The 24,329-nt window shown below is 37.7% G+C and overlaps 1 protein-coding gene across 4 annotated transcripts in view; it reads right to left on the minus strand.

Annotated features, from left to right (window-relative positions):
- TRMT11 (tRNA methyltransferase 11 homolog) overlaps positions 1-22,396 on the minus strand; it is a 68,999-nt gene extending 46,603 nt beyond the window's left edge. For 3 of the 4 annotated variants that reach the window (XM_069077461.1, XM_069077460.1, XM_069077459.1), the window contains exons 1-4: positions 22,262-22,396; positions 8,330-8,395; positions 5,940-6,013; positions 61-142 (exon numbers count right to left, since the gene is read on the minus strand). In XM_069077461.1, the coding sequence (XP_068933562.1) occupies positions 61-142; positions 5,940-6,013; positions 8,330-8,395; positions 22,262-22,333 (294 nt within the window). In that variant the 5' untranslated portion in view covers positions 22,334-22,396. The remainder of the gene's footprint in view (positions 1-60; positions 143-5,939; positions 6,014-8,329; positions 8,396-22,261) is intronic. The other variant, XM_069077462.1, reaches the window with a different exon arrangement.
- Positions 22,397-24,329: the final 1,933 nt, after the last annotated feature.

The raw sequence follows: 24,329 nt of genomic DNA on the forward strand, positions 1-24,329 counted from the left end.
ATATCTGTGATTCTATTTCAACTATATGCATTTCTATGCAAGACACAATTTAATACATACCATCTTTTCCATGGGATAACTTTTTAGAGAATTGTATAGTTCTTCTGAAGATTTTCCATGACCCCATAGTTCAAATATAGACCTGGAAATTGCATGAACAAAGTTATTTTCAGCTTGAAAAATTTCCCACCAAAATCACAACACTGATTTTACTCATCTTAATTAAGCAATTGTTTCCTTCTTTTTCATTACTATACATTTAAAATAAGAGACTTGGCTCCTAAAGTTACATATAATTCTGTTTCTCCAACATTCAGATTTGGAGATTGAATTGTCATCAACTTAAGTAGAGAAGTTATCTGAAGATATACATAGCAAGGAAAAACTCTTCTCAAATCAACCAAGTATTTTTTAATCACTTATTGTGTGACAGGCACAGTGGCACTAAGATCTAGAGATACAAACAAAAAGCAAAAACAATCCCTGACCTTAAGGAGTTCAAGTCTAATGGGAAAGACAGCATATACAAAACCCAGAACATATAAGCTTGATGAATACAGATGAAAGGTAGCCTTAGAGAAGATGGCACTATTGCTGGGAAGAAAGTCATAGAGTAGGATTTTCTCAACTCCACCCCTCCAAAGGACATACTGCTGCATCTTCAAAGCCAGAATGAGAAAATCAAATTGGTTATGTTACCAAAAATATTTCCCCCCTAGTTTCAACCCAGTTTTTGGTCCTTGTTCTCCAAAGCTATATAGAAAGTATCCCTCTTACTAATGTAAATTTTCTCTGATGGGCTCATCAATCTACATTGTACCTATTATTATATTCAAAATTATAATCTTACCAATAATTCAGAATGATTGAAATATAGACATACAACAATAATTCACACAATCTAAACCAAAGTACAACAAACGTTAAGGGGTATTCAAGTGACCTGAATTTGTTTACTATGCCTAACACTTCTTAAAATGTACTGGGGTTTAAAACTATATTTTTGTCAGTGATAATCAAAGTAGCAGCATTTTATCCTTCATCCTTTTTCCTTTCTTTTTACAGACATGTAAGATTTTGAGGAAAAAATGGTGAATACATTTATTTATCTTTTTTTCACTATCTGAAGAATAAAGAAGTGTGATACAGTAGTGAGAATGCAAGACTTAAGAGAATGCAAGTCTAGAAGACCCCTGTTCAAATCCAGTCTCAAATACTTACTAGCTATGTGACCATAGGCACATCATTTAACCTCTGGGTGCCAAAGTTTCCTAAGCCATGGGGCCTTAGGGACTAGACCTGAGATTTCATTGATTCAGGGAAGTCCCAGAAGAAGAAAGGGCAACTGTACAACTTATAATCAAGTTGCTAAAAGTACAAAGAAGTTAAGAGATTTGCTCACATCTCACAGCTAATATGAGTCAGAAGCAGTATTTGAACCAAGGTGTTCCTGCCTTCAAGACCAGTTCTTTATCTTCTATAGCACACTGCCTCTTACCTTAAAAATGGGGATAATAGGAGCACTTATCTCACAGGGTTGTTGTTAATAATAATATTTGTATCAAGGCATTATGGCATAAGTGATAGCTTCAGAGTCACAGAAACCTAAATTCAAGTATCTAACCTCTATTTCCTGTTGCAAAAATTATCAGGGAAATTTGGTTTATCTTTCATATTGAACCTATTACAATTTCAAATTAATACTACTTGTGAAGTTCAATGTTTTTTCTCTGAAAGTCTATGACATATACTGTTTATGTAATCCTGAGCATGTCACTCAATTCCAACATGTCCCAAGTAATTTTCTAAGACTCAAGATGCAGAACAGGTTCCAAACCACACTTGTAGAAGGAATTCCCCAAGGAAATCATAGGTCCAACTCAAAAACTACATATGCAATTGTTTTAATGCAAAAGAAAATGGCAACTTAAAAAATTCCTTCTCCTGAACAGCCCAAATGTTGTTTTGGGAAGACCTCCCATTTCACAATACTATATTTGTAGAGCACTTTGCTGTTTACAAAATTTTTTTCACATATAATACTATAGAAAGAAGGACATGGGTTCAAATCAAATTCTTACTAGCTGTATGACTTTCAGCAAGACATTAACCTCTGGGCCAGAATCTCCTCATCTGGAAAACAAGGGATTTATACTACATGGGTTCTAAGACCCCTTATAGCTTTAAATCTATGATCTTGTGAACTCTAGAACAATCCTATGAAGTTGGCAAAGCAGGTGTTACTATCAATATTTTACAAATGAGAACATTTGAGGGCTAGAGTGGGTTAACTGACATGCCCATGGTCACACAGCATGGAGGCATCAACCCAAACCCAGGCCTTCCAACTCAAAGTGCCCTTCCTTTTATACTACAGTGGGCTCCTTCTTTAATAATAATAATAATAATAATAATCTCTTACATTTGTGCAGTGTTCATCTTCTCTGCATGAGTCGTCAACATCACTAAGAATTCTATCAGAAAATTCAACAATATGAAATAAAGAATCTGCTCTAAAGAGACTTTTTTCCTCATTCAGGGCGATTTTTCACAAATGAGCCTTAACATTACCATATTTAGACATAAACCTAATGTCTGTTCAATGGTGTACATAGACCACCTTAATAAAGAAAAGTTTTACTTATTTATTAAAAGCTATTACTTATTTTTTAAAACTATATCACTAAAGCTTTTGAAAAGGATTGGTCTTCAAAAGGCACTTGTTAATCCAGTTCAAGATGGAAAAAGGATTTCAACCTCACAAAGCAAAAGGTAATCAACTAAAAGGTTTGTCATTTGATTACTAAGTTCAATTATCTGAACAGTAACTGAAACCTGAATTAATTCTGAAAAAGAAAAGGCAGTTTCAGGGCAGTGTTTCACTGTCAGTGGTTTCAAAAGGTCCTAACTCCTGAATAAACTATAACTTCTAAATAGTTCTATAAGAAGTCCAAACCATTGGTTGCAAATCTTTGAGTCTCAAATGTGTATGAACTAACCTGTTCACCAAGTATTGCCATTTTCTCACATTTTATTTTTCAATCAGTGAATACGAATAGTATACCTATATGAGAAGTTTGCAAAATGTTTGGATATTTTGGAAAAGATTATCATACTCACAACAATAAAAGCTTAGGAGTTATTGCAAAACAGAACTGAACATAAACCAAAAACTATTACTTTACCTTTAGCTTAATTCAGTAACTTCTCAAAGATTTTTACATGTATATGCAACAAAACACCTTGAATATCAGTGCTGCTTCTTCTATCGAACTTATTTTGGAAGGAGACACAATAACTTCTCACTTAAATGCTAACTTTAAGTATCTAGAATTTCATTGAGAGCCAGTAAGTAAGCAAAAATCATCTCTGAGCAGTCCTTGGGCAAAGTGCTCAGTGCTTTCAAACCTCACTTTCCTCATCTTTAAAGCAAAAGGGTTGGACAAGATGATCACTAAGGTCCATTTTCCCTCTAAGATATACAAATAATTATGAAAAAAAAGATATTATTAAGTCCATGAATGAAAATTTATTTGCTTCACTAATTTTTTTTTTTTTTTTGCTTTTTGTAGGCGGGAAGGCAGGGCTTTGGGGCTAAGTGACTTGCCCAAAGTCACACGGCTAGTAAGTGTTAAGTGTCTGAGGCTGGACGTGTGTGTGTGTGTTGTTTATCCTTTTCTAAGAAGTTTGGTTATCTGGTTTTCAGGGCTATCACAAATTAAAAGATTCAAAATATAAAGGAAAGGTGGATAACTAAATATACAGGTACAGGAAAATAGCAAGAAAAAGTGATAAGAGTAAAAGAAGAAAGAAAAATATATACAGCTGACAAAAGACTCAAAGAAACTGAGGCTATTCTGAGGTTATTCAGCAAATAGTTTTACACAGATCTATAACCCCTATATCACAATATAACACAATAACTCATGATTATGATGATGACCCTGAATTACTAAGGAGCAAACTATGTCATATTAGCTGTTTTTACAAACACTGAAAAGCATATCATATATTTTCAAAAACTTGACATTTTTTTAAAAGGTTCCAATAAAGTCTGAATATTAAGGGAAAAAGTGCATATACATATGTATGTATGTGTATACACACACACACACAGAGCTCACTTATGAAGCTAATACTTCCCTTTTCCATTCAACTTATTGAGAAAAGGGCTAGATAATAATAGCACCTCACTCATCTGGTAATATGAAATAATTTCTGTGAAAGACTTTGTTCCTCAAAATTACCAAGTAACAGAATTATTACTTCACATAATTACAATGTAAAGAATAAAAAGATCTAAAATGTGACTGATAATAGCAGTACATGAAATCTGGTTAACAGAGAAAGATGTTTTTTAAATCCATTCCCCGAAATTTCAGATTCACCACAGAAAAATGTAAGGTAGATGACAAATCTGATACTAAGAATGCACGTTCTGTCACACAATTACACATCCATGTCCCAATATGCACCACATGTTATGTCTAAGACTTCTCAGCCCCAGAACAGGAAAAATTCATACCTAGCAAATCATATGGCTTTAGAATATTTGATATTTAAATAATGACAACTTACAAAGTAATTTTATTGGAGAAATATGTTCATAGTAATATGACATATTAAACAAAAATGACTAGTTCAGGAAAGACAGTTTTCTAACAAAAACATGTCAAAAAGACTAGCTTTGGAGGTTTCAGTACTTTATATGAATACCATTCAGTATCACAGCATTTGTACACAATAACAAAAATAATATATATGATACTTTAAGACTTAAAAGTAAATGCATTTCACATTATATATATGAGAAATCCACTAGATTTGAAATTAGACATAGTCTCTAAAGATATATTCACCTTACAAAGCTAAATAGTATTAATTCTAGGCCAAAGAGAAATATGAGCAGTATGCTGAAATATTCCCCCCAAAACCTTAAGAATATCACAAAATGTTCAAGTTTCAAAAGGTTATATGATACTCTGGCTTAAGAAACTGTAGTCCATTAAACATTTTTGTTGTTGTTCAATCATTTTTTCAGTTATGTCCAACTCTTTGTAACCTCATTTGCAGTTTTCTTGGCAAATATACTATAGTGCTTTACCATTTCCTTCTCCAGCTCATTTTACAGATGAGGAACTCAGGCAAAGAGAGTTAAGTGATTTGCCCAGGGTCACACTGCTAGCAAGTGTCTAAAGTCGGGTTTGAACTGAGGAAGATGATTCCTTCTGTCTCTGGGCCTATCCACTGCACCACTGAGTTGATCCTTCTGTTGTAAATAAGTTGTTATTTTATACTTATTAATACTTAAATACTGTTAAATTTTTAAAATAAAGTTATTCCTTTAGCAAAATAATCTGTGAAAATAATTATATATAATAGCATTTACATTAGCTGTACAAGTAGTTATACCACTACCCTGTTAATTAATGGTAAGACAATACAACTTGGCTTGCTGAGTATTTTACTACTGAAAATTCTTGTAAACAAAGAATTAGCTTTGACTTAGGTATTAATTTCCCTAACAAATAAAGTTGGCAGAACAAATATATATTCAGGCAGTTCCCACTTTTCCCTTACTTGTACTTTGCTGATGTGCTCATTCAACATTATTTTACTTTTTTTGCCAACTTTATCCATTCATTTATCAGCTTCAGGATCTGACTATCTACCTTCTACAGACTATTCCCTTCTCATCCCAATAAACTTGCCTTTTTCATGCACAACACCATCTAGCTATGACAGCAGGTAGCTACTACTCATACAGCCTATGGAATAAAAATATTATCTATTTCTTCCTTCTGTTTAAAACTATTTTCCAGGAAAGCACTGTTCCAAAAAAAAAAAAAAAAAGCAGGGATTGCCTATAATTACCCAGAGGACATCGTAGGCGGGTACAAAAACGAAAGAAAATTACACCTTTTCAGAGGTGCTCTTACTTTGCACATACTGTCCGTTTCATTAAATTTCTGGCAATATCTTCTGAGGGAATGCTAAGAATCCAAAATGGAGACTGAAACAGAAACAATAAAAACAGTAAGATAATTTGGCTCTATGTGGCTTTTTGGTACTGAAGAAAAAGAGAAGTTCTCATTTGATACTTTTATGAGGAAAACACGAAAGCCTACTCCATGGTGTCTATAAGGAGCAAAACAACCAACACCAAACTTGACCTCTCTAGAATGAATAGCCAACTATAATCGGGCAGCAGTGGCCAGTCAGCCCAAATAATGTTAAATGTAACAAACAAATTTTTGAGGCAGAATTTGAAAACCAGGTCTCCCTGATTCCAAATGCAGCACTCCATTTATATATATATACATATATATAAATATTTTTTAATCCATATATACATATTTATATATATGTACCATGCTACCTCTCAGGAAAGCATTTAAATGACATATCATTTGCCATTTTTTTATATGTACAATTTTACTTTGAACTTTGCTACATTTAATTTCCCTTAAAGCACTGATCCTCCAACAATATCCCACCCTGTTGCTTCACTGGGGCATGGAGTTGGCCCTGTATTCTAGAAAAGCATGCCAGTAGAATGCACACTTTAGCAAGACCAACCAATCTGAAAAAGTTTCAGGAATGGAATTGATGGAGTGCTTGGGTGCCTGTGCCTGAACCTCAGTTCCAAAATCACATTTCTCCCTAGCCTCAAAACACTGTCTCAAGCAGTTTCTCTCCAATTCAAGGGCAGCATGCCCTAACAAAATACATCTCTCTCTTCCTGATACAGCAGCCAGCTGTACCAATAGAATTTAGTAGTTTGAACCAGCTGTGTACTGGCTGAACTGGCTATGTTATAAAGATATTTACTACTCACTGACCTATCATATGTGTCCTAGACTTAGCCATATGTATACTCCCTTAAGTTTATCTTGTTTAACAAGACATTGATGGGGGTAGCCTGGGTATTTCTCAGTCAGCCCTGACAGTTAGTTGACTTAGTGACATTTCAGGTCTAAAACCACACTTCTCTGTAGCGCTCCCCCCCCCCCCCCTTGGGTTATTTCCCAATGAACTCTGGGTAAAATACCTGTGCAGTAGATATTAAAAGTGCATGTTCCTTTAAGAACTGACTCACCTAGTTAGCATATTTGGCATATATTTTATCATAGTTTAGCCTATATAAATTTTAACCGTACCTCTCTAAGGTTGTGGGTTCCCTAAGAACTCTTGTACACTGTATAGCGTAACCGTAACTCTTTGCCACCTTGACTTAAAGAATGCTTAAGTCCAAGAATTCAATTCCAGGCAACCTTGCCCTGGGAACTCTGGTCTCAGAATCCCTGTATCCCTATGGGTTTCTCCCTCAACATTTCTGGCACCTCATCAGAACTAGTGACAGAATTTACTTCTGTCACTGAAGGATTATCCTATTTAAGTTCAGAAAGACTGCCCTCAGTCACAGCATCTCACACAAATACTGGTGACAAATGCTTGGAAAACCTTTACTGTGCAATGGTAGAAGAAATCTCTACAAATTATGGATCCATGAAATATTGCAATAAAGTTTTAAGTCATTAAATATTTGTTGTTGTTCAATCATGTCCATCTCTTTGTGATCCCATCTGAGGTTTGCTTGACAGAGATACTGGAGTGGTTGCCATTTCCTTCTCTAGCTCATTTTACAGATGAAGAAACTGAGGCAAACAGGGTTACGTGACTTGCCCAGTATCACACAGCTATTGTGTGTATTATTACTTTACTTTCTTAAATAATAGCATACATTAAATTTAAAAATAAATTGTAAAAAGAAGTTTGCAGTCCAGTAGTTAATATTCATTCTAGTTCTTTAAATCATAGTAAATCAATAGAAGATAGAATTATCTTCAATGTCTTCTATAAAAAATGGAAAATTAAGTGAAAATAAGTCCAGGAGTAAAAAGAGAAGGAATTTTTTGGTATTTACCAAGGGTTCTTAATCTGGGGTCCATGATCTTGTGTTTTTTTTTTTCAATTATTTTGATAACTCCATTTCAATATAGTTAGTTTTATTCATAATCCTATACATTTTATGAATTTAAGTAAAAATAATATTCTGAGAAGTGGTCCATAGGTTTCATTAGATTGCCAAAAGGGTCCAGGACACAAAAAAGCTTAAGAACTCCTGGTCTATACTAAAGTTTTCAAAACTGTAAGATGGTTTTTTTCAAAATATACCTTATCATCTAAAAATGCCAAAAATTTCAAAATGCTCTCACAAACATAAATGAAGTGCTCCCAAGAAAACATAGTTTCTTCCAGTAAAAGGCTAGATAGCATTAATATATACTATACATAGTCTTGTGCATAAGATAAACTCTCAACTTACTTTTCCATGAATTTCCTGATGGCTGCTGAATCGACCTCCAAAAAGTGAAAGTAAAGACTTTATTTCCTGTTGTGAAAATTATAGGGGAAATTCAATTTATTCTTCATATTAAACTTGTTACAATTTCAATTACTACTTCTAGAGATTATGAAAAATTTCAATGTTTTTCCTCTAAAAATACAACCAGAACCTTGCAATACACATACAAATATGTCTTTGTGTAGCTAGCTAGCTAGACAGACAGACAGACAGAGACAGACAGATAGACAGACAGACAGATAGAGATACATAGTACAGCAGGATTATAACGGAATTGTGGGAATTGAGTAAAGCATACTGACTGACTCCATCTTGTGACTCAATTCTGGATCTAGCTCAGTTCCTTTTCTATTGAGTTATGGGTCTAGCCCAATTTCTTTCTTATAAGAAAATGTTATTCAATTATGAGAATTCCGAGAAAACTTCATCACACTGTGTGGCTGGGAAACTGAACCACCTCCACCTGCTGCTTAGAGACCTTTAACTAAGGACCAAGGTTATGCTGACCAGAAACCCAGTTAGATCCAAAGATTAATACAAGGAGTTTTCTCACAATTATACATCTCAAGCAACCCATATGTCTTATCTGAAAACTAGCCTTGGACTGATCAACCAGTTACCATTTCCATGTTCCTCTGATCAAATACAGACATTCTGAGGAAGTGAAACACCTCTTTTTCTTACTCCAGGGAATTGCACATGTTTGGTCTCCCCCTCCCAATACAGAAAGCCCCTAATCTTTCTTCCAATTAGAAATAAGATTACTTAATAATACATCCTATTTTTTATCCTGCTTATTGTCATCTTTTAGTGCATAAAATCTGTCTCCCCCTGTATTTGGGATCCAATGCCAACCTGAGGAAGGCCTGATTACAATTTGTTATGAAATTGGCATGGATTGCTTAATAAATTGAAATGCCCCAAAGCTCAAATTTGTTTCTTCAATTACTCTTTCACAGGCCACAGTAAGAGGTAGAGTGGCACATGGATAGAACTACCCTTAGAGTCAGGAATGCTGGGTTCAAGTGCTACCTCTGAAACAGATGGGCTGTTACCATGAACAAGTTTTTAATCTTTCAGTGACTCAGGAAGCTTATGAATATTGCAAATGGCAGTTTTATTGCTGATTAACATTAGAAAAAGGAATTTCTGCACCAGGAGTTCCCAACCAAAAATGAAATTATAGATCTAGAGAAAACAAAAGTAATCAGAGATAATGTAATGATTGGGCAAATTGCTTAAGTTAATAACAATCACCACCACTCAATTTCTTCACTCCAGGGCTGCTATGATATTTGAAAAAAACAATATGCAGTTAGGGGAGGTGGAGCCAAGATGGTAGGGTAGAAGCAGGAACTCATCTGAGCTCCTCCATGAATTCCATCAGTAACCTCTAAAGAGTGAATCTAAGCGGATTTTAGAGTGACAGAATCCATTGGGAGACGGAGTGTGGCAGATTCCCAGTAAAGGAAAGTGTGTATGTAGGACTGGGCAGGGGGAACATGGAGTGTGCAGGCTGCACCAGCTCGGACCTGAAACCAAACCACAGTGGAGTGAGAGCGAGCCCCAGCAGCAGCTTCTCTTGGGCCTATCAGCCCACAGCCTGGATGTTTAAAAATCACCTACCTGAACTTCTGGGAGCTAAGATGGCAGAGTAAACCCCAGATGCTCTAATCCCCCACTCTGATCCTGAAAACCCAGAGATTATTGCCTCAGTATAAAATACTAAAATAGTGGAAGCAGTGGCAGGCTTGGGAGTCCTAGAAGAAGGGTATGACTAAGGCTATTCGAAGTCTGAAGTGAAGAGTGGGAGGCATTCCAATAAGCCCCATCTCAGCTAACCAGCAGAAGATCCAGAAGCCCAAGGGGGTGGAGCCAGCAAGCACTAACACCAGAAGCCCAAGTGTGCCTTAACACAATCAAAGAAATCTGCAGACACCAGCATGGCAGGCCACCAGCTGCTGAGCCTGCCTGAGCTGTAGCTCAGGGGCAGAATCAGAAACCTGATGTGGCCAGACCACCCCTCCTCTACACCATACTCTGTGAGCCTCAGTGTAACCCAGGGGAAATATTGAGATTCCCGACCTTGGCCTCAGTCTAGACTCCCAGAGGCTAGAGTACACAAAGTCAACAATCAGGCCCCCTAGCTCCCAGCTTGAAAAGCGTGGGTCAGAACCCTCTGTGCCCCAGAAGCAGAAATCTACTTTAAAAGCCAGGAAATAGGACATCACAATGGGCTGGAAGCAACCAAAGATGACTGGATCCTATCATTGTGAATGAAAGGAACCACTTTCAGGAGACACCATCAACTCTATATCCACACCTGAGACCACAGAAGGAAATATGAATTGGTCTCAAGCCCAAAAAGCATTCTTGGAAGAGCTCAAGAAAGATTTTAAAAGCCAGATTAGAGAGGTAGAAGATAAATCAATCAATTCTTTCAAAATTACATTGGCCAAAGTGGAAAAAAATCTCACTGAAAAAAACAAATCCTTAAAAAGTAAAATTTGTGAACTGGGACAGGAGGTTCAAAATCTGACTGGAGAAAATACTTCCCTAAAAATAAAATCTGAACATGTGGAAAAGGAGCTTCAAAATCTAACAGGGAAAAATAATTCACTAAAAATTAGAATCAGTCAAGTCAAAGCTAATGACTTTATGATGCTGTAATGGGAATGCAAATTTGGAAGATCTTCCCTGCCCCTAGGCTAAAGTGCACCTGAAGCCTGGGGTGGGAGGCTTGTTTTTCAGTAGATACTTCTTGATTGGCCAGTGAGTCAATAAGGTTGTTACATTCTCTGAGCCAGGAGAAGGCTATATAAGCCCTGATGTGTAGCTTTGTTTTGGGGGCTCACTTTGAGAAGTGTTCTGTGATTTGATCTGTATTCTGGAAAGCCGTTGTCCAGGGCCCCCCGCCAGCTTTGAAAAACCCAGATGTTGATTGGGTATGGATGTAATGGCTGGACAGTTTGGAAAGCTGTCTACTTGATCTGTTTCTGTCTTGATAATTCTGCCTGTATACTTTGAAGTTCGGGGTGCTGACCTTTTTCCCCTGAACAAGGTAAACGATATATGTCTGACTGATTAAAGTGAGCTTGTTAACCCATTTTGAGTTGCTTTCCTTTATCAAAGCAGATCCAAGAACCTGTACTGGCAGACACCCTGGAGACGCTGGGGTGCTTGCCGCTACAGATGCATCAAGAATTAGTCAAACAAAACATAAAGATTGAAAAATTAGAAGAAAATGTAAAATATCTCTTTGGAAAAACAACTGACCTGGAGAACAGATCCAGGAGAAATAATCTACGAATTACTGGTCTACCGGAAAGCCATGATGAAAAAAACAGCCTGGACAACATCCTCCAAGAAATTATCAAAGAAAACTGTCTAAGGTCCTAGAATCAAAGAGTAAAATAATTATTGAAAGAATACACCAGACCTCCTGAAAAAGATCCCAAATTGAAAACTCCAAGAAATGTAGTAGCCAAATTCCAGAATTATAAGGTCAAGGAGAAAATACTGCAAGCAGCCAGAAAGAAACAACTCAAATATCGTGGAACTACAGTCAGGATCACAAAGGACCTAGCAGTTTCTACATTAAAAGATCAGAGAGATTGGAATATGATATTTCATAAGGCAAAAAAGCTTGGACTGCAACCAAGGATCAAATACCCAGCAAAACTGAGCATAATCTTTCAGGCAAGGAGATGTTTATTCAATGAAATAAGGGACTTCCAGACTTTCCTGATGAAAAAGTCGGAGCTCAATGGAAAATTTGATCTCCAAATGCAAGACTTAAGACAGACATAAAAAGGTAAACAAGAAACACACACACACACACACTTGTGATTCAATAAGAGCAAACTGTTTACATCCCTATATGGGAAGCTGACACATATCAATATTTAGATTTATATAATTATTGTAACATTTAAAAGGGATATATAGATAGATAGATGGTGTGGGTAAAAGTGAACTAATCTGATGATAAAAAAACCTTATTAAGGGGTGAAAAGGGATTGATCGTAATGGGAGAAAAGGAAAGGAGGAGGCAGAAAAAGGTAAATTATGGCACATGGAGAGCCATAAAAACCTACTACAGTAGAGGAAAGAAGAGAGGGAGATGAACATTATATGAACTTTACTCTCATTGGTTTTGGCTCAAAGAGGGAGTAACATAAACAGTTAAGTTTAGGATTCTAACATGAAAAGACACAAAAACTCATTATAGTAGAGGCAAAGGAGGGAGAGGAGCACAGTAAGAAATTTACTCTCATTAGTTTGGGTTCAAGGAGGGAATAACACTCCATTAAGTATAAAAATCCATTGTGCCCTACAGGCAGTAGGAGAGGTAAGGAGGAAAAAAGGGAGGCAGTTAGAAGGAAAGGAAATAGTAGTAAGGGGGAAGGGTAGGTAAAGGGAGGGAAGTGGTGCATAGGGAGGGAATACTGAGGGAGGCAGTAGTCAAAAGGAAAACTCTTAAGGAGGGAAAGGGAGAAGGAAGAAATAAAAGCATAAACAAGGGAGGGAATAGGATGAAGGGAAAGAAACAGATAATAATCATAAATGTGAATGGGATGAACTCTCCCATAAAACAGAGGCAGATAGGAGAATTGGATTAAAAACCATAATCCTACAAAACGCTGTCTACAAAGAACACATTTGAAATAAGGGGATATGCACAGGGTAAAGGTAAAAGGCTGGAATAGAATGTTATGCTTCAGCTAAAGTAAAAAAAGCAAGGTTAGCAATCCTTATCTCAGATAAAGCAAAAGCAGAAATAGATCTAATAGATAATGAAGGAAACTATATCCTGCTAAAAGGCACCATTGAGAATGAAGCAATATCATTACTTAACATATATGCACCAAGCAGTATAGCATCCAAATTCCTAGAGGAGAATTCAAGGGAATTAGAGGAAGAAATAGATAGCAAACTATACTAGTGGGGGACCTCAATCTCACCCTCTCTGAACTTGATAAATCTAACTTCAAATAAACAAGAAAGAAGTTAAGGAGGCAAATAGAATTTTAGAGAGGGTAAATATGATAGACCTCTGGAGAAAATTGAATGGGGATAAAAAGGAATATACCTTCTCAGCGGTACATGGCACATACACAAAAACTGACCGTGTACTAAGGTATAAAAACCTCACAATTCAGTGCAGAAATATTAAGTGCATCCTTCTCAGATCATGATGCAATAAAAGTTATATGTAATAAAGGGCCATGGAAAGATAGACTAAAAACTAGTTGGAAACTAAATAATTTAATCCTAACGAATGAGTGGGTCAAACAAGAAATTATAGAAACAATCGGTAACTTCATTCAAGAGAATGACAATAATGAGACAACATACCAAAACTTGCGGGATGCAGCAAAAGCAGTTCTTAGGGGAAGTTTTATATCCCTGATTGCATACATGAAAAAAATAGAGAAAATGGAGGTCCACAAATTGGGCATGCAACTGAAAAAGCTAGAAAAAAACAAATTGGAAATCCCTAATTAAATACTAAATTAGAAATAATGAAAACCAAAGGAGGGATTAATAAAATTGAAATTAAGAAAACTACTGAATTAATAAATAAAACTAAGCTGGTTTTATGAAAAAAAAACAATAAAATTGATATACCTTTAGTCAATATGATAAAAAAGAAGAAAACCAAATTACAAGTATCAAAAATGAAAAGGATGAATCTAACTCCAAAGAAGAAGAAATTTTAAAAAAATAATTAAGAATTATTTTGCCCAATTGTATGCACATAAATTTGACCATCTTAGTGAAGTGGATGAATGTTTACAAAAATATAAGTTGCCTAGATGAACTGAAAAGGAAGTAAATTATTTAAATAACCCCATCTCAGGAAAAGAAACTGAACAAGTCATCAATGAACTCCTTAGGAAAAAATCTCCAGGGCCAGATGGATTTACCAGCAAAATTTATCAAACATTTAAAGAACAAATGATCCCAATACTTTCCAAACGATTTGGGAAAATTGGAGAAGGAGTCCTACCAAATTCTTTTTATGACACAAATATGGTACTGATACCTAAATCATGAAGAGACAAAACAGAGAAAGAAAATTATAGACCAATTTCCCTCATGAATATAAATGCAAAAATTTTAAATAAAATATTAGCCAAAAGACTATAGCAACTTATCGTAAGAATAATACACTTTGATCAGGTAGCATTTATTCCAGGAATACAAAGACGGTTCAATATTAGGAAAACTATCAGTATAATTGATCACATCAACAACAAAACTAGCAGAAACCATGATTATCTCAATAGATGCAGAAAAGGCTTTTGACAAAATATAACACCCATTCCTATTAAAAACACTAGAAAGTATAGAAATAAATGGAGTCTTCCTTAAAATAATAAGTAGCATCTATCTAAAACCATCAGCAAATATTATATGTAATAGGGATAAGCTAGAAGCATTTCCAATAAAATCAGGGGTGAAACTATTGCCCCTTTTATTCAACCTGATACTAGAAATGTTAGTAGTAGCAATTAGAGAAGAAAAAGAAATTAAAGGAATCAAATTAGGCAAAGAAGAGAGTAAGCTATCACTCTTTGCAGATGATATGATGATATACTTAAAGAATCCTAGAGAATCAAGTAAAAAACTACTTGAGACAATAAATAAATTTGGAAAAGTTGCAGGATATAAAATAAACCCACATAAATCCTCGGCATTCCTAGAGATTTGTTTTGTTTTGTTTTGTTTTTGTTTTTTGCTTTTTGGAAGGCAACTGGGGTTAAGTGACTTGCCCAAGGTCACACGGCTAGTTTTGTGTGTGTGTGTGTGTGTGTGTGTATGTGTGTAAGTGTCTGAGGCTGGATTTGAACTCAGGTCCTCCTGACTACAGGGCCAGTGATCTATTCACTGCACCACCTAGCCGCCCCCCCATTCCTATATATTTTTAATGAAATCCAAAAGCAAAAGATAGAGAAATTCCATTTAAAGTTACTACAGACATTATAAAATACTTGGGAATCAACCTGCCAAAAAAAACCCAAGTCCTATATGAAAACAGTTACAAAACACTTCTCACACAAAGAAAGTCAGATCTAACTAATTGGAAAAACATCTGCTGCTGAAGGCTAAATTGAGCTAATATAATAAAAATGAAAATTTTACCTAAATTAAATTACATATTTAGTGCCATACCAATCAATCTATCAAAACCTTATTTTATAGAGCTAGAAAAATAGTAACAAAATTCATTTGGAAAAACAAAAGGTTCAGAATATCAAGAGAATTAATGAAAAGAAATCCTAGGGAAGGTGTCTTAGTCATACCAGATTTAATTTTTTTTTAATTTTTTTTTTTATTTTTAAGCAATTGGGGTTAAGTAACTTCCTCAAAGTTACACGGTCAGTTATTTCTGGGTGTGGTGCTAAGTATCAGAGCCCGGATTCGATCCCAGGTCATCCCAACTCTGGGGCCGGTGCTCTTACTCACTGCACCACCTGGCCACCCCTAAGCAACTGGGGTGAAGTAACTTGCTCAAGGTTACAAAAAAATTTGTAATGCTGTGCTACAACCATTTTGCTAATATTTAATATTTTGTATTAATACTTACTAGTATTATTGGTCTCTATTTTCTCTCTTCAAAACCACTATGATCTTTATAAATGAATCAAACAAAATATGCCTTTCTTCCCTATTTTTCAAAAAAAAGCTCTTTACTCTGGAAACTTCAATACACTGTTGGATGTCTTACATTGGAAGTACTTTTTGTTCCAGCAACCTCCTCCTTTGATTGGCTGGTTCTTCCCAGAACCTCCATTTTAAGGAGGAGGCCCAGGCATCTCCAAGAGGCTTCTTGGACTCCTCTCCTCCCCTTCCCTTTTACATTTTTTACTGGGCTTTTTTTCTCTCATGAGAATATAAGTTCCTGAGGGCAGGGACTATCTTTCTGATTGTCTAGCACAATGTCAGAGTCCAGTTACTAGGAACTTAATAAATGCTTGTTGACCTGACTTTAGGGAATAAGGATGTATGTAGGGGTGGGGGGGGGGGGGTGTGTATACACACAGACTTTTTTTTTTTTAATGTTCAACAGAATTCATTTTAAAATTTATCTGAGCAAGGAATTTTTAACCCCTTTTTAAGTTCATTTGTTACTTGTTCAATTTCTGAAACTGGGTTGTTTAGACTCTGTTTTCTAAATTTTTTTTAAAAAGAGTATATCATATTTGTGCAAACAGTCATCCATTTCAATTAAATCTTTGCTTTTGTTGGACTACAATTGCTCCTAATAGTTTCTGAAAATGTATTTCCTCTTTGAACCAGAATGTAGCCTGCTTTAAATGCCTTACCGATGGACCTGCACTTTATCCTAGAGAAAATCCTAGGATTCATTAAAGACTTTTTAAGAAGGGAAGTGAAGTAGTCAGATATCTCAAGAAGATTAATTCTGGAACATATATATAGAAGATTGACTGGAAGGTCGAGAGACTGGAAGAAAAGGAACTGATTAGGAAGTTATTAGAATAATCCAGGCAAGTGAAAATCAGAAACTGAACTAGGGCAATAGCTGGATTAGTTTAAAAAAAAAAAAAGAGATAACTGATGAGTGATATGGTGGAAGTAAAACTAATGAGGTCTGACAACTGATTGGATATAGAGACTGAGTATATGTTTTCTTTTTCTTTTATTTTTTTTTAAGAATATATTTTATTTTATTTTTGCTTTTTTGGAGGGGTAATTGGGGTTAAGAGACTTGCCCAAGGTCACATGGATATGGGTTTGTTTTTTTTTAATAAACTGAGATTAGGAAATGCCCCTTGCATATAAAAGGCAAATATTTATTGAAATGAACTTTACATTGTGCTGATGATGACTCTGAGAAGCAATGAGGGACTCTTCTCTCCCAAGTCTGGTCCTTCTACAAACTGCCCATCCAAGTCACCCACATTCAAAATCTCAGGGTCATCCTTGACTCTTCCCTCTCAGCCCCTATTTCCAATACTTTTGCCTGGCATTCATGGTCCTCTATGATCTTGGACACCCTATCTTTCTAGCTTTACCCCATCTTTACCTTCCAGACATTCTAGCAAAAATGGAGTACCCAAACACACTTCCCTCCATGCTTTGATGCCTTTACTCATACTGTTCCCTATGTGTAGAATGCTCTCTGCCCAGTTCACCTACAGAATTCTCTCTGGTCAGTTCACCTTTTGAATTCCTAACCATCCATTAAAGCTCAGTTTAAATGTTAATTTTTCCACGAAAGCTGGGATTAAAACATGGGTCCTCTGATACCAAACGTAATAACATTTTCCCCATACCATGTGTCTACTTGCTGGTCCCCCAATGAAGAATCCAGAAGCCTTGTAGACCTGAATTGTATAATAAGGAGGTGTGTTATCTTTTTGGAATATGTATCTGAGACATAATGCTCACCCAATTCTATGGATACACATGAGTAAGTCAAACACCTATGATGTTATTAGGGCAGGATCTCCCAAGGTGAAAATTTCCTCCACTGATCCAAATCAAAATCCAGCTATAATTCATAGTCTTGGGCAATTGTTTATACAAGTTGCCTGAAGGTTTAAAGAGAAAAATAAATTTGCCCATGGTCAAAAACTTGTAGGTGTAATGGGCAGGATTTAAACCCAAGTATTTTCTGACTCCACATTCAGGCTTCTATCCATTATGCCTAGCTGTCTCTCCACTGCTGATGAAGTGAGAATAATATTACCCAAAGAAGCCTGGATTGTAGCTTTCATGAAATTCCAGGGACCAGAAACTAGATGACTTGGAGGTGTTTTCATCTCACCTTCAGACAACAACTTTCCAGGAAAAAAAAGGAGGTGGGGGAATCTAAGAAGTGAAAAACTTCTTATGGATTCTTATGAATATGGACAGTGTTACTATGGGTAAAATTCATCTATAAACTGAAAGATATTTCCTTTGCTCTCTCAGAAGATACCATTCTGCTACACTTGAGGTCATCCCTATGATCCCCTCTTTTATTCCAGTCTTTGATTTAGAGCCCTTCTCCTCTCCAAGGACAACCCTTTTACATGATCCTTGATCCCATTCCCTCCTACCTTCTCCAGCAGACTGCCCCTGCTATCATGCCCCCTCCATTTAACCTTCCATCTTCTCTACTGCGTCTTCTCTGCTGCCTATACACACCTAAGTGTTCCTCAATATTAAAGATTCTCACTAGATTCTACCATCACCAATAGCTATTGTCCTGTATGTATCCTTTTCTTCTCAATTAAATTCCTTGAAATAGCTATTATTCTTCTCATTGTCTTCTAAACACTGCAATCTGGGTTTCAAACTTACAGTTCAGCTGAAATATATTCATATAAGGGGCGGCCAGGTGGCTCAATGAGTAAGAGCACCGGCCCCAGAGTTGGAATAACCTGGGATTGAATCTGGGCTCTGATACTTAGCACCACACCCAGAAATAACTGGCCGTGTAACCTTGAGCAAGTTACTTAACCCCAATAGCTTATTTAAAAAAATATATATATTCATATGTAAGTACATATAAAACACATAGCAGAAACAAGATAACCTCAGGGAGAATGCACTAGCAGCTAAATGACCCAGAAAAAGTCTCATCGACAGGATGACACTTAATTTTACCAAAATTGTCAGTGACTTTTTCACTGATAATTGTAATGGTCTTATCCTAATCTTCATCCTTCTTGACTTCTCTGCACCATGTGACACTGTTGACCACCCTTCTCCTCTGGGGTTTTGTGATTGCTTCCTCCTGTTTCTCTTCCCACCTGTCTGACTGCTCTTTCATATCCTTTGCTGGATCAGTAACAATTAAGGGACTGTGGACATGTCCCATGACTCTGGCATGGGCTCCCTCCTCTTTTCTCTCTGCACTCTCTCTATGGGTTAAATGAAAATATGCAGAAGACTCCCAGGCCTATATATCTTGCCCTGATCTCTCTCCTGGGCTCCAGATCCACATCATCCACTGCCTATTGGACATTTTGTGCTATATATCTCAGAAGTATCTCTCTCAATAATCCAAAAGAGAACTCATCATCTTTCTCCTCAAACCCACTCCTCTTCCAAATTTCCCTATTATGGCTGAAAACACCACTATCTTCCCTGTCCACCTTTTTACAACCTAGGTGTCATCCTAAATGCTTCTCTCTCATCTCACATATCCAATCAGTTGCCAGATCTTTTCTATCTCCACATGTAATGGGAATGCAAATTTAAAGATCTTCCCTGCCCCTAGGCTAAAGTGCACCTGGAGCCTGGGGTGAGAGGCCTGTTTTTCAGTAGATACTTCTTGATTGGCCAGTGAGTCAATAAGGTTGTTACATTCTCTGAGCCAGGGGAAGGCTATATAAGCCCTGATGTGTAGCTTTGTTTTGGGGCTCACTTTGAGAAGTGTTCTGTGATTTGATCAGATGAAACTCTGGGAAGCCGTTGTTGAGAGTCCCCCGGCTTTGAAACCCAGATGTTGATTTGGTATGAATGTAATGGTTGGACAGTTTGGAAACTCTCTACTTGATCTGTTTCTGTCTTGATAATTCTGCCTGTATACTTTGAAGTTCGGGGTGCTGACCTTTTTCCCCTGAACTAGGTAAACGATACTTATTTGACTGATTAAAGTAAGCTTGTTAACCCATTTTGAGTTGCTTTCCTTTAACAAAGCAGATCTAAGAACCTGTGTTGGCAGCAACCCTGGGGATGCTGGGGTGCTTACTGATATACCACACCAGCTCAGGCCTTCAGCCCCTCTCCCCTACAATCTTCTTACTGGGACCTTCCCTACTCTAATCCATCCTCCACAAAGCTGTGAAAGTGATTCTCTGAGTGTGCCAATCTGACCATGTCTGTCATTGTCTCTCTGTAAGCTTCAGTGGGTTCCATGTTACCTCTAGTATCAAATATGAACTCCCGCTGGGCATTTAAAATTTTGACTCTCACCTTTCCTGGCCCCATCCTACCTTTCCAACCTTCCTAAACATTACTACTCACCACACACTCTATAGTCTAACCTTACTGGCTTTCTAGATCTTACACAAATGCTTCATTCCCTCTCTCTCCACCACTTTGCACTATCTGTTCACCATGCTTGGAATACTTTCCTTCCTCACCTCACCTCTTGCTTCAAAATTCAGCTCAAATACCATTCTCTGCAAAAGGCTTTTTCTGGGTCACTTAACAGCTAGTACCTTCTCCCCCTAGGTTCTCTTTCAACTATCTCTTCTGTACATACTTACATAAGAGTATCATGTCTCCCTCCTGAGATTGTAAACTCCTTTGAGAAACTGTTTGTCAGGTACTATCTTGGGATTCTATCTTCAAAATGTCTCTGGCACTGATCCTCTCCCTTTCAATTCTCACTATCTCCATGGCTGGCTAGGAGACCATCCTAACCAAGAAGTTCAGGGCTTTATTGCCTATCAAAAGAAACATCACAAGTATTGTGAATGTGTTGCACATTAGAGCACTGGATTTAGAGCCAATGAAATGGTTCAAATTCTGGCTCTGCTACATACTATGTGGACCGGCTACCCCTAAGTGACCCTGGGCAAGTCACTTCCCTGTAGGTTTCCTCATCAGTAAAAAGAGTGGATTGAAATAGATGTTCTTAATTCTATACACTGTAGCTATGACTGAAAAAGGAGGACTTGGCATAATTAGAATACTGGAAATCTGAAGACTCAGGTGCTCTAGTTCTAATGAACTGAGTGATCTCAGGTGAACTGAAGCCTTCTAGATCGGTTTTCTCCATTAGTAAAATGAAGAAGTCAGGTTGGGAAGCTCAAATGAGATAATGGATTCAAATATTTTGCAGATATTTGAGCACTAAGAAAATTCAAATTATCGGTCAGTAGCCTAGCCTACAGAGTACAGGTTCATAGCTTTAGAGCTGGAAGGGACGTTGGAGATCAACAACTCTGATACTACATAATAAGCTATCTAGGTGGCAGTGGATAGAGCACCTGGCCTGGAAGTCCAACCTCCAGCACTTAATGCTGTGTGACCCTGAGCAATTCAGGTCACCCTGTTTGCCTCAGTTTCTTCATCTGTCAAATGAGCTGGAGAAGGAAATGGAAAATCATTCACATCTTTGTCAAGAAAGCCCCAAATGGGGTCAGGAAGGGTCGACAAGATCTAACAACGATAAATATAGTGCTTTAAGCTTTACAAAGCTCTTTTCAGGATACCTCATTTAATCCTCACAACCACCTAGGGAAGCAGGTGCTACTAGTCTCTTTATCAGATGAAGAAACTAGGGCTCAGAGATGTTAAGTGACTTGGGTAGTGATGGTCTGAGTCAGAATTTGAATTCAGGTGTCCCTGATGCAAGCCCCAACAGTCGTGCCACCCACCGGCCCCAGCGCATTTTATAAAGGAGGAAACGGGGACTGAAAGAGGTGAAGCCACTTGCCCTTAATGCCACAGCTGTTAAGTGAACTACAAACCCAGCATTCTTTCCACTTCTGCATACGCCTCGGCCTCCCATGTTTGCACCTCTCAGTACCAAGCACTGTACCCTACACACAGTAAGAGCTTAATAAATGCTTGACAGACGAACAGAGAGACTAAGGAATGGTAGATGGGCTTAGAACTGTTCCCCTCACTGCCCCGGGACCTAGGTCGGGCGGAGGGAGGAGCGGGCGCCTCGGAGCTGGCCGGAGACACGTGGGAGGGAAGGACCTGGAGCCTTAAATTAAGCCGCGGGAGAAGGTAGGACGCTCCGCCCGGTACGCGCACGCGCTTTCCATCTTCCTCCCCATCTCCCCCGTACTCCTCCCGCCGAGCCCCGCCCCCGCGACCACCCCCACCCCCTCCCGCGCGACGAGGCTGCGCGTGCCGCCCCGCCTCTCCAACCTCCCTGTCTCAAACAACCCGAGGAGGAAGCGCAGCACTGACCGGCAGCCGGAACTCCAGGTGCTCCTGCGCCAACAGCAGCAAGTATCGGTTTAGCGTGCTGGGAAGCGCCATGTTCCGCCGCAGCCACCTCCTAGGGCCGCTCTTTGCGCATGTGCGGGGGCTGAGGGTGTTGGTGAGGGGGCGGGGCTTTGGGAGTGGCCTTATGTTGGGAGGGTCTCGGAGAATCTGAGCCCAAAATATATTCTAGTAGCACCCGCTTCGCCTCTTTGACAAACATTCATGTTTAAAAGCTTTGTAGTGATATTGTGTTTTCGTATCTCCTAGATTTCTCCCGTATCCCTGCCCCCTCCTCGCAGAGAGCCATTCCTAATAGTAAAGAATTAAAAGAAAAAAAAAATATGCATCTGGCTGTTTCAGCAGTGTTACATCCCCGTGCACCACCCTCCTTGAAAAAGTAGAGGAATCTTCTCTCTTTGGGGTAGGGGGAAACTTTCAACCAGAATTAACGAAGCCCAAAGTGTGCAGAAGTTGTTAATGTTTCAGCTTACCCCTTTATACCTGGGATTGTGCAGTCATACAAATCAGGACCCGATTATCTAGGTTTTTAACAGTGTTAATAAGTTATGTAATTAGGTTAATAAAAACCTAAGGTCATGAGGTACAGAGAAGAAAATCAACAGCCCTTGTCTTCAAGAAGCTTGGTCTGGGGAAGGGGGTGGGGGATAGTACTGGGATATAGAAGATAGGAAAGGTCAAATAAAATTTGCTGAGCAGTCAGTTAATTATTGAGATAATGTCTCAGGCAGGGAGAGGAGTGGACAAAAGAACAAGGTTACTTACTACCGAAGTGACATTAGGAAAGTTTTCAAAATGAGGTTGCTGGACTGGATAATGACTAAGGTCCCATCCAGCTCCAATCTTATGCTTCTATGGTGATGATGAGAAATGGGGAAGTTAGAAAGAAGGGCCTGTGAAGTTTGAGGTGACCACAGGACTTGGAGTTGAGTGGAGGACGAGGTCTGGGATCTTATCCTTTCCTATGGCTTCAGGTGCTATGGAGAGAGCGCTAGGACCACAGTCAGCATACTTTGGTTCACGTCCTCATATATGTGTGACTTTGGGCAAATCATGCAATCTCTGGGTTTCAGTTTCTTCAGTAATGCGGGGGCAGGAATAAACTAGATGACCCAAGGTCCTTCCAGCTCTTAAATCTGTGATCCTATGACCTTTATGTGAGTGACTATCAAACCTATGTTTCTAATTATGATCTCTCTCTAATGCTCTGATCCCAAATTTCTACCTACCTACATCTCCATTCAACGCAAAGGAAACAACACTTCATCTCCCTCACTTCTCTTCACCCTTAAACCAGTCCTCCCAACTTCCATACTCCTACTGTCACCATCAGTAATTTTTAACTCATCCTCTAAGGGTCCAGGCATTTCAGGCATTCCAACATCTTGGGTAAACTAGCAATATTGAAACAAAATAATCAAGAATTTAAAACAAATTTTAAAAAAAACTGGGCAAAATCAATCTGCAATTTACCAAGCAAGTAGAACGTAGTCTGCAACGTATATTTTCACCCCTTTGCAGAAAATCTTGTCCCCTGAATAGATACAAAGAATTATAGAATGTTAGAGCTAGAAGGAACCTTAGAATCTAGGATCTACTCCCTTGCTTTACAGATAAGGAAACTGGCTACTCTGTAGTGATTGAGCAACCAAAGAACTAAATTGCTTCCATAGATACAGAAAGAAAACAAAGGAGTCTGTAAAATATACTAAACTATCAAATAATTAATAGTCATAATAGTTATTAATAAAGGACTTCATAATTAACAGATATATGAGGATGGTTATAAACTCAAGATTTGCATTTCCAGTACCTGGCCCAAAGTAGACATTTAATAAATATTTGTTGATTGATTAATCAGTGAGTAAGACCTAATAAAGACAGAATATCAAGAATTTACTCCCAACTTCTGTATTTATTTATTGTACAGTTAATTTTACTTTCACAGCTAAAAATATTGATGCATATTGATAACTGACATAATAATGGGTTAAATACAATAGCTGAAAAACAATAGGTCCTTGGCTTCAAG

The sequence above is a fragment of the Petaurus breviceps genome, unplaced genomic scaffold (assembly GCF_028583685.1).
Source record: "Petaurus breviceps papuanus isolate PSGF00001 unplaced genomic scaffold, PetGlider_PUasm1.0 90977, whole genome shotgun sequence".
NCBI classification, from domain to species: domain Eukaryota; kingdom Metazoa; phylum Chordata; class Mammalia; order Diprotodontia; family Petauridae; genus Petaurus; species Petaurus breviceps.